Below are 16628 nucleotides of genomic sequence, written 5' to 3'. Positions count from 1 at the left end.
TGCTTCTAATAATTATTTTCGGTGTGTACGATATGTACAAGTATTTATTGTTAGTTTCATTGTAGTAACCATGTTATATTCAGATGTGGGACGCAAATTAACAATCACGAAACCACCATTTTTAGTAATCTTTTAATTCCATCTTCTTTCTTGATTTTTATCTTCTTTGACTGTATATGTTTCTCTTCTCGAACACTTTTAGTATACATATATCTATTGTTAGTTTAGCTATAGTAAAGATGAGATGCCAATTGAAATGTAGAGTGAAAATTAAAAATCACGAAATTTTAGAGACTTCTATCTATAATTCACGAATGAAATACACATGTACAGTTTCATATCTAAAAACATGTTCTGTACGAAAATTATTTATTTGCAGATTACGAAATAAATAACAAAGATTCAATTAGCAGTGATTCAATTAGTAAGCTTCAAATGCTACATTGAAAAATACAACATTTACATATTTTTCTCGATTTTAAAATCGTTATAATAAATAAGTGACCATCTCCCTAGAAACGTCAACTATTCGCATGAGGTGTTCGATACTATTCCTAAATATTGTTTTTAATGCCTTGACCGAGTTTAACGTAGCTACATAATGTAGGGTGATATTACTGATATTATTCAATGGACAGTCTGCAGAGAGGTCACTTTTCGCTCTTGCGATAAGATAACGAATCTCCAATTAAGAACATAAGTTTATTCAAACGAATTTCAATCAACTTGCAGTAATTACGGATTTGATTTAAATATTTAATTTCATTTTCGTTCCATTCTTTTTTGTCTTTTCTGTTCCCTTTTCATTTTTACCTAGTTAAATGAGCACACGTGCGACTTCGTGTATGAACGGTTAGGTCACGAGCACCGAGGTTAGTTTTGCCTAGCGTCAAGAAACCGAAATGTTGAAACACTGCCTCCTGCCATATCGTGTTGCGATGTGTCTGCACAAAAGCTTGGATTACATCACGTTGCACATTTGGACCAGCGACCAGTTGCAACGAAAACGAGACCGTAACGCGACGACCACAACGTGAACAAACATAATTTACGGGAACACGAGCGTCTAAAAAAAAACGATCACATCGGAATTGTTTCTGATCTAATTTTCTATGAAGTGTCGATTACCTTTACTGAAAGAAATATACATATAGCATAATATGATATATACACATAATTTTTATACAAACAAACACAACATTTTCTTTATAGAAGAATAGTAAGTGAATGTGGAATAAAAGAGTTTCGTTTGAAGCTTAAAATTCGAAGAATTATAACTTTTAACAAGTTGGCACTGAGTAACATATATAAATGACTAGAGATAGAAAACTGAGAAAATATTTATGTTATATCATTAGTGAATAAAGAACGAGTCAGAGAATGCGCGTGACGATTTGGCATGCATAGTATCATATTATGGAGATTTTGCTGCACATGGCAAAAATGTGTATTTATACATGCGAAGTCTTTGAAAGTGCAATGTAATTACACATGTAAAACATGCAAAATTCAAAATTCAGAAACTCCAGTCATGTTGATCGAGAATTATTTTAGAATTGAATTATTATTTAAAAAATTAAATTAAATTATTATTGTTTCTTATTTCTAAATTTTGTTTAAAAAATTTTTTTCATTTTTCTTTTAACATTTATCAAGTAAAAACTTACAACTCAACATTTTTACAGTTGCTTTGTAGAGTCGTCATTTGTTACGTTGTTAGAAATCAAGCCAAGTATAGCCTACAGATAATATTTCATATCTAATTGTCAATCTCTTTGCTATATCGTTTTCTAAACAGTTCGAAGAAACAGAGTGTGATACGTCCAGCGAATCGTTGAACGATTTTGACCTGGGTCTTATTAGAGACCTCCACCATTCCGGCTATAGGTACTCTAGCAACTGAGAAGTCAGCAATATGGTCGTACAGGTCAACGGAGAGACAAATCCCAAAGGGAAACTCCTTGGAACACATAAACTATTGGTGGACCATTTTAAACATCAAACTTTCATGGCTATTGAGGATGCAGGCACCAGGTTTCAGCAGCTTCTGTGTTATGTGAGTACATATTTTCTACATCCAAAAGGACGTATATGGGCTCTACATCTGGCTCTAAAGTAGAATTGGGCATTCGGGATTATTGAAGTAGTCTTTTTTCTTGTAGAGTCATTAACAAAAACGAAGGTTTAAAGAATAACGAAACTTTAATTTTACTTCAATAAATTTTATTAAACTCTACTCTTACAAAACTACTCTAAAGATTCTCCCTTTATAGATTTTGTATAGAAGTAATAATTACACTTTTCCTAACAAATAGGTATATTAAGACACGTAAATAAATAAATAAAGATAGATCAATTCTCTTTACATTTTTCTAATTTCTAGATGATTTTCTTTTTATCTGTCTAATATTCTTTCAATATTTCGTTTAAGTAATTTTTTCATTTAATGGAATACTCGAACTAAACGAATCAAACAATGAGGTCGAATATGTGAAACAACGCAAACGTACGATAACTAAGGAAATTCTCATAAGTAAAATATGTATTCTTTATCAGTTAGGAAAATTTTACGCCTATCTTTTGTTAAAAATAAACTCGTTTTTTAATTGTAAGAGCAAGTAACGTGTTTAATCTATATATACGCTGTTGAATCACGTTTCTAATAATTCATAACTTGGTCCATCACGAGTTTGTGGTTAGTATTTGCTTTTGATTTTTTTTTTTTATTTAATAATTTCAATTCACAATTTGTCCAATTTGGACATTTGGTGAATTTTTTTAGCTGTTTGATTATCGTGTGGGTGGCTACCCCGCGGGGTACCATCTTCATGTTTGTTAGGTTATATCCTTTGTAAAATTTGTGTTCGATGTGCAGAAAATAAACAAGTTAGAAGCAAGAATGTAGCGAGAATGAAAAAGTTAAGGACATGAAGGAAAGCTGTTCTCCAAGAGTAATCCGAGTCTTCGAATTTTTTATTGAATATATACAAATTCACAGATCAGTGGTGTCAAAAAATATCGTTCTAATTATAAGTTCTTCAAACATTTTTAAATATTAAGTTTAGACTCTTTTAAATTAAAAATAATATGTTTGAGACACTTGGAAATATTTCTGAGAATAAAACAACGCTTAAATCAGCTTCTCATTTTAGATTTTAAACTTTCAGAATGATTAAGCTGACACATTTGTGATTCTTCGGGTTTCATTTAGTGTTTCACTAATAGGGATTCAACACAAGTAGTATTATCAGTACATTGTACTTTATTTCGACATTTTATTAACACTTTGAAGCAAGTGGTGTTCAACCTACTCATTACAAAACAACTAGAATCCAGAATCGTCACTAAACGTAATAAGATTGAGACTTAAAAAATCACAAATATGTCAGCTCCCAATTTGTTATGGCTAACAAATGCTCACAGAAGCAATGTTCTTTATCGAAAAAGTAACAATAAAACCTCTTCCTTAAAAGAAAAGGAAAAGGTGTATTATTTACGTTATGAATAATTTATATTAAAAACTAAAATAAAACCACTGCCTCACCAAAGCAAGCATACTGTTCTATCTCTAGTTTCGTAGATACACGATAAGGTTCCGTCTAAGAATTATCAACTGTTATCTCTCTTCGGTTCTCTCGTTTTTTCGAAGCACACACATACATACCTGTAAATCCTTGTGGCTCATCGAGTGATGTTTTTAAACAAGTATAGTTCATCGAAGGTTTCGCGCTGATAGTCCATCAATTTCGAATAAATAACCTTAACAAATAAGTAGTATAAATAATATGTATCCATGGGACATTCTATTTGAAGTGAACTGCGCAATTATCTCCTAAACTATTTGTTATAAAAAAAAGTGTTTTAAGTAAAACTTACTTTGAAAAGTAAGAAGAACATCTTATGATAACAAATTATACTTATGATATCAAATTTGTCAAGGTGGAGACGTTTTCGAGATCTCAAGGTAACCTTTGCTTTTTTAAATGGAATTATGTTTTCATTTAGCCAGGTTTGTAGCCCAGTCAGAAACAAATTCTTTAATCTAAATATGATAGTATTTCAAAGTCATTTAAGATCATTTACTACCATTCAACATTTACCTTCATTGAACGTCCGCAAGTTGTTCTTTACCTTTCATATTCGAAATGATGATCTTAAACGTAAAACATAGTTGTACTCTCTCCAATGTTTCAGAAGTAATTTGTTGGCAGGCATCTCTTATACGATTTTCCATATCATCAGGGTTGTTGGGTTCTTTACGATACATCTGATCTTTTTTAAGATAAAATCTAGTAATATTAAATCTGGAAACCTTGATAGGAAGGATTCACTGCTTCCTGTTCCTACCCAACGATCCGGAAATTGAGAATGTTTTGTGAAACTTTTTCTCTTTTTATTTATTTAATTTTTACTTTACAATTTGTCCAGCTGAACATTTGATAAATTTTTCTAACTTGTGAAACTTCTGTTTGTAAACAAAAGTATTTATAATCCAAATTGTTAGTATAACTTCGAATCATATTTACAACCGTATTCCGTAACAACGGAATATTGTGAAGAACAATATGTGGATGTTCAACAAAGGTAAGTTTTGAACGACAGTAAATGATCTTGAATGACCTTGAAACACTAGCATATTTAGATAAATAAATTCCTTTCGAACAGAACTACAAACCTGACTAAATGAAAAAGATAGTTTCATATAGAAAACCAAAGGTTACCCTGAGATCTCGAAAATGTCTCCACCTAGATAAATCTGGCAGTTACTATAAGATGTTCCTCTCGAAGCAAAGTAAGTTTTACTTGGGACACTCTTTTCTGCAACAAATAGTTTAGGAGATAACTGCGTGGTTTGCTTCAAATGGCACACCCTCTTTCTCTTTTTTATAATTTTATTATAAATATTTTCTTTTTTGTACATTACATAAAAACACAGTAGTAGCATATGTATATACCTTACAAAATGATACTTTCAGCCGACAGTGGATTATTATATTTAAATTTTTGAGAAGTTAAAAATTACATGTAAGGTTAATCCCAAAGTAGAAGTCTTAAATTCCCGCGTTGTTCTGAAGAATCTGTGGTATATCTTTAAAAAAATTCCATTACAAACTCATTACAAGTCAAGTGATTTATAGAGTCTTTTAATTAATAAACTCGACCGATAAATGACGGCGTATGTATGAAAATATTTACGCAATATCTGATTACCATTTGCTACTGATACGTTTGTTTTTATTACATCGAATGGAACACCGTTGATACGTGCTCACAATGTTCGGTCTGCTCGTGCTGAATATCAGTATCTCATTTACGTTCGTTCTTTCTCCTTTCCTCATTTGAATTTGAATTCTTTTCTTATTCGAACATCTTGGTAAGCATTCAGATAATGCCGAATTGCAGAATGTTTTGTGAGCAGTATTTTTCCGTAAGTAAAACTTTTGTCGAACAGTTTCAAGTTCTGTTTATTCTTTCTCTCGGAGTTACAAAAACTTTGTCGTCGTTTTTTAGAATTATCTACTCTTACTTTGCCCAACGCAGAGCATTCCTTGCCATGGAACAGTTTTAGTCTAAGGTTAAAATGCAGCGGTAGGTTTATGGTAATCGGAACTCCTGTAGTTCGTCTCAGGGAGACTTTCAAAATTCCATGAACATATGTATAACATGTGTCACCGTTTTTTTTATATAAGTGAATGTCTGTATCAGTTCAACGCACCATACGTCAAATAGAAAGTCACAAAAGTGTACTTACAATACAGCAGTTATATTTCAAATATTTTATAAGGATATACTTCAGTAAAATTTTAATTAAAAAAAATTTTAATTCTATGGAAATAAAATTTTAATGGAAATAAAATGGAAATAAAAAGATTCATTGATTTTTTGTATTAGATAATCAATATTTGATTGCTGTTTAATTTTTATCGAATGGTAATAGGTTTTTACTTCTTACTAATACAAAAATAGAATGTGGGTTTAGCACGAATTAAGGGAGGAAATTATTTTTAGTAATCGTTCAAGTTCATGGTCAGTGTTAGCTCACAGAGTTATACATTACATTACAGGTATATATTACACGTATAAAAATATGCTGTATTCTGTTTAATAAGATAAATATAATAAAATGAAATAAATTTATTTGTTCTCAATTTTTTTCAGATTTAAATTATAAAAAAACATAAACAATTATGTATTTATTTTCAAATTAGTAGTCTTGTAATATAAAATATCAAGTACAAATATATATAAATAGTATAAAAATCCATATTATAAGAAGAAAAATAAAATATAAAATTAGAATGATGGAAAAAATGTTTACGTTTACGCGTTCATAAAACCGGTCGTTCTTTTTACGGCTAATATTTCAGCGTTCAGCATCCTAAACAAATGACAACGCAGCATACAGGAGACATGCTGGTATGTACATATTTCCGTTTCTTAGGGTAAAATGCAGTCTTTTCAGGGACCGTGCATCTGGTCACGTACACATTTGCAGCGAACACCCTTCGCAGAACGACAGAATAAAAGAGTGAAACAAAGAAAAGAAAAGAACCTAGCGAACAGCACAAAATTGCTGATATTGATTGCATTATTTGTGCCGCGTTGTTCGCGTCCTGTGGAGTTTCACACGCGAATTTATCCTTATAATTGATTCTGTATATACGGTACGTGCAGTGTAATTTATAAAGGATGTTGAAAAGGAATTAAATTATTATTACTTATCACTGCATTATATTATTAACACCTCGTAACATGATGTGTTGAATTATAATATTTTTCTCTTATAACCAAATAGAATTTAGATTATAAAGTTAAATAATGTATCTTTTTCTAATTTGTAGCTTTTAGATTATTATTTCTATATTTTGCACTTTTTCAATTAATATTTATACTAATTGATTTTTATGTAATAGTTACTAATGTAAATATTATTAACATAATGAAGAAATCAATCTTTACTCTATTAAATATAACAATCAAATCTCATTCATCCTTTCTTATTTATTTTAGTGTTATAATGTTTATATAGATTTTGCTGTTTTACTTCTAATCTAGAAAGCGACAGAATCTATTATTAGTTATAATTTGTAAATATTTTCTAATGCCACTAATAGTAGTAACATAAAAATTACACAATTAGTATTACTTTCGAATATTTTACTATCAAATAAATATTACTTTGAAGTATTGAACGAGTATATTTATTTAGTTGATAAACTTTATTACTTTGAAGTATTGAACGAGTATATTTAAAGTTTTCTTTTTTTGCTGTGTTTACAAATATTATACGTATCATACAATAAATGTGGTTCACCTTGGCCCACTTATACCTTAAAGCAAAGATACATATATGTAATGAAAAGGATACAAAAAGAGAATATCTATGGATGTAAAATTCTCTTCGACTTTCTTCTCCCAAGTATTTATTAATTTTTCATATATCATAGTTTTAAGAACGACGTTATTGCCATTCAGAGCGCAAATACCGCTTATGCAGATCCTACGTGCGATTCTCTTGTCAACCTCAGTGTTCAATTTAATTTAACGATCGAGTTAAACCGATTTACTTTCATTATGATATTCGAAGCGAACGAAAGACCGACCAGAAGAGAAAAGGAGAACCGAGCAAGCGGATAACGGTATGTAGTGGGTAATGGTAGCCCCAAGATGCTTTAAATTATCGCAACTCGACTTCTTAGTTTGAATACTAAGAGGAAGAAACTGGAAATTTGTCTGACTTTGAATGGAATATAAAAACTTGTATTTATTTCTTCTTATTTTCGAAAACTACAGATACAAAAATTTGTGAAACAATTTTTACTGTTAAGATATTTAAATTGGTTTTTCTTATTTTAAATTTTTTGGAAAGTATACACTCTTGTGTAAGTATTGTACAGAATTAACTTATTAAAAATTGTAGGTTATTATTTCGTCTCAAGGTCAAAATAAAAGTATTTCTAACTATAAATTTCAATCACGTTCTTTTAGATTATATGTTTAACTTTTGGTATAAATATCTCATAAATACAAATATAAAACACATATATAAAAATTAAAAACGCTACTACATCTCCAATTCTTAATCTGAAAATTTCGTAAAAGTTTGCTAAAATTACTTTAGAAAGTGATAAATTTAATCAAATCTAATCGTATTAAATATATTCATTTTATCTGGCTAATTCTATAAAGATTAAGATAATACCCCTTATTATACAATAAGTGCTTTCCGTATATTCAAAATTTTTCGCCTCGCGCGCTTGTAAACAATCGAATCAATAAAGAAAAAACAAAATGAAATCAACGTAACAATCATTGTACTGAAACCATTCTACAACTGATCACATTTCTCGATTGAAGTATACATTCAAGGTAGAGTTTTTCATGGAAAAAAAGTTGTTTAAGAAACAGTGCTGTACAACGGTAGCAGCCATGAACGCAGGAGCATGCACTATGGAATCAGGGTATACAGTGTATCATGGTATAAAGGGGGGAGTTTGAAGCAGCCGTCGGTCCCCCACCGTTTCGATCCCCACCTCCTGGGCCCTCTCCTACTCGTTTCTACTCCGACAGTCCCCCTAGCAGATCGAAAGAGTTTCCCTCTCGCCCCTCGGCCGAACAACAAGCCACTGACTTCTCGTCAGTCGACGTTGAAGACTGCTACGTACATACGTGTATATGCCGACACAATTCGGTGTTGGCTGCTGCTCGCAACAACCCGTTCATCGTACGATCTATCTGCACGATATATCAAAGGAAAAAAGTGCCGTGCGGACAGAGGAGAGAAAGAAAGAGAGAAGGAGAAAGAGGGGGCTCGTGGCACGTCGGGGAGAGTTCAAGGTGCTGTACAATTTTGCGCTAGGCTGTTTCTCCACGAGAAATCTTCAGCCGACGCGACCGAAAGGAATAAGCAGGATTGACAGTGAGTGTCGTAGCTTTGACACGAAGCGAAGAATTACTTATATTCGCAATGTCGCGCGATTTTGTGTAGATTCAAGAAACCGGACAATTGTACAAAATTGTACGTAATTCAACGTATCACCAGACACTTCATCTACAATCGATCAACAAGAAATCACGTGGAGAAAACGATACACCACCGATCGGAAAGCGGAGAATTCTCATACACGTGCAGTTGTTTATTTACGACACTTACCTAAACTGACCGAAACGTGTTGCGCATTCAGATCGATCGATCGGTAACGAAAGATGCTAATAGGATATGCCTGTTTCTTGAACGCGACTCAGAATTAAATTTCTGCCAGAAAAGAGCCGTACCTGTATAAGTCCTAGATCGCGGACGTTCGCGATCTCGTTCAACGTGGTTCGGTGACCGATCACGCGCGCGCGGGCGTGTTCTCTTCGCCTCGAAGAAGAACAAGAAGCGGTGACGGATAGAGTAGGGCAGAAGGAAAGGAAGAAGGACGCTGAAGGAGAAGGAGAATTGAAAGAAAACGAAAAGAGGGAGGCACGCCGCATGGACACAGCAGTACGACGATCGTGTGTCTGTTTCGTTTAGTTTCATTTCATTTTATCGTTTTTCGAGCCTGAACGTGGTAGATGAGGACTCACAGAAGTTTCAGTTGATACAATTTTTTCTCCGTGTTTCTTTCTTGTATTCTATTTTTTTTCTTTTTTCTTTTGTTTTCTTTTCGTTCGTGAACGATTCTACCACGTGGGATTAGTTGTGCGAAGGAGGACGCGCGAGACTTACGAGGATTTTGTAAACAACTGGTGGATTTATAAGTTTAATAGAACGAAAGAATCATGTATAAGTTACTTGGAGGTCTTGGACAATATTTAAAATGGCAGGATATAACGACGGATTCGATGGTGTTTCGGTTACACAACCGCTTCACAACAGTGCTGCTTTTCACGTGTTCAATGGTGATCACGGCTACCCAATACGTTGGCAATCCTATTTCGTGTATCGTTCAGGGTTTACCCACGCACCCTATCAATACTTATTGCTGGATAACTTCTACGTTTACTATGCCGGACGCATTTAATCGGCAGGTGGGTAATCTAGTTAATGATTGCATCCCTAATTTTCCAACTTGAACTCACGCTTCAATCATGGACACGGTCGTTTGAATGATTTGCTTTTAACCTTCACATTTTTGACGAATATCGACACGAGGTTGATTCGTTGATAACAATAGAAGAACGTTGTACTGACTGATTTTTACTATGGAGACAGTTTTAGGGTTTAATTTTATGTATCAATAATAGAATATACATACTATGAGAAAGCTTTGAAATTATCAGATTAATAGTAGAAAATGTTTTATTAATTATTAGAAATTGTTTTTATCGCGGCATGTTCAATTGCATAATATAGATAGATAAAAATGGGAATTTATTGTTTTGCAATCGTAGCAGCAGTTATTCCTTCCTTGTATAATAGATGTATATTATTTATGATATCTTTTGATTCTTTAATTAAATAAAGTATTAGTATAATGTATTAATTATTATTATAAGTATTTAGATAAAAATTCTTGATAGGTATTTAAATTTTATGTTGTAACTAGAAATAGATGCACCTCATAATTATGGGAGACGTAAACGTAATTAGAATTAGAGATCGAATCTTTTTTTAAATTTTTTTTTTAACAAAATTTTGCTTATTAAAGACTGTATTGTTATCTAATTAGTTTGAAAGTTACTCGATATTGCTAATCAAAATCGCTGTTAATAATTCAGAAAATATAGAATGACGAAATCATTTCGGGTTATCAATGTTATCTCATGTATAATTTTTTTAAATCTATATAATTTCATGATTATTAGATTTGTTTGAATTTTTCAGTTTTAATTCAATTTTGTATCTTCTGTATCTTTTGATCTTTTGTATCTTATTATGTAAACAAATTTTCCCCCTTCAGTAGATACATATCTTAGTTCTATAATATTTTTTTGAAATAAATACTTAGATCTGAACTTGTATTGTACTTGTATTAAATACTATCTACGTTAAGGAATTATACATCCTATTTAATATTAAAAAATCAAATAAATTAGACTTTAACGAGTTTATTTAATTGTACAGAAATTAAGTGTTGTGAATATTTTTCGAATTATGATTTTAAATATTTTTAAGTTCACTCCCACCTCTCACATAATATAAAATATATGTATATGTTATGTTTATATTTTTGAATAGCAAATTCACGCGAGTTGAATGAACAAGACCATTCTTGGAAATGACATAATATACATAAACAATTCTAGATACATGTATAATGTATAACAAAATACTATATACTATGTATAATGGTATATAGGCTGTGACAAAAACTTGTTCAAGATATGATATGTGATAATCTATGATAATGTTTACGTCTATCCCAAATTTTTAAGCAAATTAGTAATCAGTCATATACATAATACGAATTTATTCAAACTTTAAATATCATGATGGACATTTTATGTTTTTATAAGTTAATTTTTCAATGATGATTTAATCCATGTTTTATTTAAAATTTAAATAAATATTATGAGTATTGATGATCATGATGAATATCTTTAGGATTTTATAAGAAATTTTGTTTTCTTCCACTAATCTCTTCTCTCTGTTCCTTCATATTATTTAATAAATATGATTTCCATATTATTGATTTGTACAAAATAAGGTATAAAAAAATCTTATATTTGCTTATATTTGCAAGTGTTCCGTATCATAATCTACATATTGAAATATTTTTCTAAAAATTTTATTATAATACCTAATCGATAACTATTATTTAAGTAATTTTTCAGAAACTATTATGATACTTAATTAAGAATAATTCATATAGTTGATATATAATTCCTTAATAATTATTAATTTTTCCATTTTTTGTCATATATTTGTAACGCTAATTACCCTTTTGACCAATATTTCTGATACGTCCTGTAAAAAGAACGAAACCAAATATATCGCACAGACTACAGACGATGTAGATATAAATTTAATCAACTATACCTACAGTCTTTCGTCATTACTTATTGTTGACAGAACATTTGTTCTTTTATCAGGTCGGTGTAGAGGTGGCGCATCCAGGAGTGGCGAACGACTTCGGCGATGTGGATGCAAGGAAATATTATACTTACTACCAATGGGTGTGCTTCATGTTGTTCTTCCAGGTAAAGACTCGTTTATCAGTAATCTTGCACACGCGACAGATAAAGCTTGGTCGCGACAGCTGCGCGCGACTTCTCAGTTTAAGTTTTCCTTTACTGTCGTTGCTGTTCTCTTCTTTCCGTATAGGATATCCGAAACTGGTTCGCGAGCACGAATCCACCACTGCAAAAGATCGATCGGTTACAACTTTATCACGACTCCTCTACTGATAATTCTGATGTATTTCTTCTCGCAATGTTATCACTTTTTCTCGTTATTTTTCGCGAGAATTGTTTTAATAAATAATCTTTATACATTTAACTCTTAACTTCATACGTCCGTATTTTTATTACTAATACGAATATGTTATTAAATTAGATTACTTAATAATTGTATTTATTCAATCACTATGTTGTAAATATTAATCTAATATAACTATTTTTTTGATTAATATAGATTTGTTAGTTCAAGATTTTTTCTATCAAAGACACTTAAAATTTTCCACTAAATTATGCTAATAAATAAAGATTCAAATTTTGGAAAACAAGTGATCTATAGTTACGGATTAATGGTAGATAGAACACTTTACTTCAATTAATAAGTAGAAAGAAACTGACAAAACTGTTTTATTTAAAAATGTGTACACGCAATGAAGCTCCATTTTCTATAATGAAATTTTAGTCAGCGTCCGGTTAATTGTCAAATCAATTTGTTTATCTAATTTTGAACTCTTCATTCAACAAATAGGGGAAAGATAAGTAATTGCAACCTGTTGCATAGGAAGATACATATTTGAACTGTCTTCTGAAAAGTTCAGATAAATAGTTTTTTCTATATATACATAAGTATTTTTCATAACACCATTATAATTTCTCTCACAAATAAATCTAATATTAAATCTTCACATATCGCTAGAGACAGATTACATCAGCGCGGATGTGAATTCCATAGGTTGTATAGGATTATAGTACAAGAGTATTTTCATTCATCTAAATATTACACAAAGATTGATATGGAGATTTTAGAAACTCTCGTTTATAAAGAGATATTTGTTAAATTTGTTTTAAATATATCCAGTGCCATAGGATTGATTCCAATCTTTGCTTTAACGAAAAAACTAAAACTGTGATGTTTCTGCTACTGAGAATATTTATCATTGGTAATAAATATTAAATCTATTAATCGATTACGATTCCTTGTAAAATTCCGTTTTTTTATTGTTTATGGAGATTATTATGGATACAGTATATTGTAATAACGTGAATATGATTTTAAGATGATCTATTAGCCAACCAAATATTCATAATTTTTCACAGGCAGTATTATGCTACGTTCCACAATGGTTGTGGAACATGTGCGAAGGCGGTTTGATCAACACGTTGGTTATGGGTATGAATCATAGTCTCGATTGCGAGGAGAACATTCAAAAGAAAAAATCAATGCTAATGGTTTACCTGATGCAGTATAGAAAGGTAATACGATTATTTATTAAACATTTCATTATTTTTAATAATTAGAGTTTCTAAGATAAACCGTAAAACCTAAATCCAAATATAAAACTAGTAAAACATTAGATGCTAATAATGTTAGGATATGAAATATAAACAATGATACTATATAAAATACAATACTTAACTAACAATAAACGATAACATTTAATTTTGCATACCGCCTTGCATTTCTAAATGACTAGTAGCTTTTCTGTCATTTTGATCAAACTTATTTGGCCAATTTAATTCTTGAATCCTTCGAAAGAATTTTTCGACAGTGACACAAAAGCGTAAGAGCAAAGGCGAAAGGAAGGCTGAGACGATTTGGGTTAGATCCAATTTGCCTTCATTGAGTCCAATTTATGCCAATTCACCGATTGCTTCTTCTTTCAGACACACAACACGTATGTATATCGGTACTTCGGCTGCGAGGTTCTCTGTTTCATCAACATCTTCCTTCAACTGTGCCTGATGAATCAGTTCTTTGACGGCGAGTTCCTCAGTTATGGTCTGCGAGTACTCTCACTATCTGACGTTCCTCAGGAGGAACGTGTTGATCCTATGGTCTACATTTTTCCACGCGTCACTAAATGCATATTCCACAAATATGGCGCGTCAGGAACAATACAGAAGCACGATTCGCTATGTATTCTCCCGTTGAACATCGTGAATGAAAAGACGTATATTTTTATCTGGTTCTGGTTTACAATCCTGTTGATTTTACTCTTGGGCCTAATAGTCTACAGAGCTGCCATAATCTTTGCCCCAGCAATCAGACCAAGATTGCTTCAACTATCTTCAAGACTTCCCTCTATTGAAACCTGCTCCAGCATCAGCAAGAAGATTGATCTGGGTGACTGGTGGCTTCTCTACATCCTCTCTTCTAACATGGACTCATTAATATACAGGGACTTCCTCCAAGAGCTCACAAAAAAAATGAGCGACACACATTCAGTCGCTGCTTAAATTCAGATTTTCATATTTTATAATTATGATTGAAAAAACACTGATTAAAAGATAACAGTTATGGACTGATTTATTGATTGGTCATTAGGACATAGGCAAATAATATACTGATCTATGTCTCCATCTGGAAATGATGAAGCGTTAAGAGAATTTATAGAGATATTTTCCTAACTAGCGCCTAGAAAAACAATTACTATGTACGACTGACGTAATAAATACGGTGAAGACATTCTTGATGCCGCGTTAAAGTGACCACTTTAGGATCTCCGTGTGTGTGCGTGTGTGTTTGTGTGTGCTATTGCGCGTGTATGTAGGTGTGGATGATGTGTTTCGTGCACACGCACGCGAATCATTATTTTTTAACGATTAGATCCTGAGAGAGAATTGTTCTACATCTCTTTATTTAGTGTTCGTTCTCCAAAGCAAACAAAGCTATTTTATTTGTTCGAGAAGTATTGCTCAAAGCAAATTGTTTCTACATAGGATATCGTGAGGACTTACTGTACGAGGATATCTTTTACTATACAACATATTTTTGTCATGAGATCATTCTGATATTTTTCTAATGTATCGATCTTGTGATTATAACGACATATGTTACTGCATGTTGTAAAAGACGCTATTATGATACATTCCCATATAATGTATTCAAATCCATTCCTTTAGTTCTTTATTTTCTTTCAACAAAGATTTTTTTCTTTTTTAATATGAGTATATTGAATTTTTAAACGTACATTTTACGTTAAAATACAAATGGGGATAAGTTTTCAATGTGATCAAGTAATTACAATACTAGATAATAATTTTTGTATGGTTAATGCAAGTATATAACATATTCCTCGAATTGGGTCGTATGTCATATTTTAGTAGCGTTTCAGAAAAATGCAATATTTTTTAACTACAAAAGAGTACTAAGGAGATGGATCTTCAAATGTTATTATAAATTTGTTATAATTTTGTCCATTTCTGTGAATGTAAAAGGCGCATGTTGTCTATACATTCTGTATATCGAACGACTATCTACCCATTTATATTCCATCGACAGGAATTGTCGAAGAAGATTTTTATTAAATGTTATAAATTTTCAAGCAGATTATACCTTCCATTATGCTTTAACCAATTTCTATGTCCTAGTATATTAATGTATAAGCATTAAGCAAATTGTACCATATATATTACATGTATTTCCTATTGGAAAATCAGAAACGATAAACAAAAAGACGAACCGAATTTTTACGGTACTACTTTAGACGATTAATAGGTGAATAATGAGAGAAGTAAAGATTGATACAAATGGATAATATTTTATACAATTTTACGATTTATATTTAACTGCTGCAGCGATATTGTATCAAATGAAAATATTCATATAGTAAGTACACCTATTGTTGTTCATTCCATTTATCGATATTTAATTGTAGTAAAAGATTTTTCGTTTAGTTTATTATTTTGTTCAAACATATGAAATACTTAGTTATTTCTATCTCTATTTTACCTTTGTGTTTAGTGTTTATTTCCTTAATTTACTAAGAAAGCTAAAATGTAAGGCTATAACATGCAATACAATGCTTTCCTTTCTTTTTCCTACAAGTTCTTTTGAGTTTTACTAATGCTAGAGAATGTTGTATACAGGTAAATGATAACGTAAAACATGTTGATAGAGATATCAAGAATATATACTTTAATTCGACCATGTTATGCTTTTTTTTAGTATTATTATTATAGTATTTACAAGAAATAAAAGTTTCCTATTTAAAAATACACGAATATTTTTTATTTAAATCTTATACTATTAAACCGAAGTTTTTGAAATTGTTCCTTTTTAAATCTTTAAAAAGGTAAAAATCATTTTTCTTTAAATTAGCTTTTATTTATTTATTAAAAATTTTTTTTTTGTAAACACAGTACAGTGAAAGGTCATTTCTTATTGGACTTTCGTTTCATTCCATCCTTAAGGGTCATTAAGGGTGGAAGGAATTGTACCTGAAAACAAGATGGACAAATGTAAGGTAAAAGTAAACTCAGAATTTTCCATTAGAGTATGTTCTATCCTTTGTATTTTGATTTTC

General features: G+C 31.2%; 1 protein-coding gene and 1 long non-coding RNA gene across 3 annotated transcripts; both read left to right on the top strand.

The window, feature by feature from the left end:
- The first annotated feature begins 561 nt into the window (after nucleotides 1-561).
- On the top strand, nucleotides 562-6136 carry LOC122570589. Its single transcript, XR_006317849.1, has 3 exons — nucleotides 562-1219; nucleotides 1799-5428; nucleotides 5512-6136. It is a non-coding gene; the product is annotated as an uncharacterized LOC122570589 (long non-coding RNA).
- A 2437-nt stretch (nucleotides 6137-8573) lies between these two features.
- LOC122571071 (innexin inx1) lies at nucleotides 8574-15938 on the top strand. 2 transcript variants are annotated; one of them, XM_043734325.1, is made up of 5 exons: nucleotides 8574-8920; nucleotides 8990-10014; nucleotides 12019-12126; nucleotides 13420-13575; nucleotides 13987-15938. In XM_043734325.1, exons 2-5 carry the CDS (start codon nucleotides 9766-9768, stop codon nucleotides 14557-14559), a joined length of 1086 nt encoding a protein of 361 aa, XP_043590260.1. In that variant the 5' UTR covers nucleotides 8574-8920; nucleotides 8990-9765; the 3' UTR covers nucleotides 14560-15938. The 2 variants fall into 2 exon arrangements, with proteins under 2 accessions (XP_043590260.1, XP_043590259.1); XM_043734324.1 differs by having other exon boundaries at nucleotides 8574-10014.
- Nucleotides 15939-16628: the final 690 nt, after the last annotated feature.

The sequence above is a fragment of the Bombus pyrosoma genome, linkage group LG9 (genome assembly GCF_014825855.1).
Source record: "Bombus pyrosoma isolate SC7728 linkage group LG9, ASM1482585v1, whole genome shotgun sequence".
Lineage (NCBI taxonomy): Eukaryota > Metazoa > Arthropoda > Insecta > Hymenoptera > Apidae > Bombus > Bombus pyrosoma.
The sequence above is the reverse complement of the archived record's forward strand: the minus strand, read 5'-3'. Positions and strand labels throughout refer to the sequence as shown.

Excerpts from the sequence above, each read along its gene's own strand:
- LOC122571071 (XM_043734325.1), top strand. The coding sequence starts at position 9,766 with ATGTATAAGTTACTTGGAGGTCTTGGACAATATTTAAAATGGCAGGAT. Across the intron at positions 10,015-12,018 it reads CGGACGCATTTAATCGGCAG|GTCGGTGTAGAGGTGGCGCA; the intron begins GTGGGTAATCTA and ends TTCTTTTATCAG. Across the intron at positions 12,127-13,419 it reads GCTTCATGTTGTTCTTCCAG|GCAGTATTATGCTACGTTCC; the intron begins GTAAAGACTCGT and ends AATTTTTCACAG.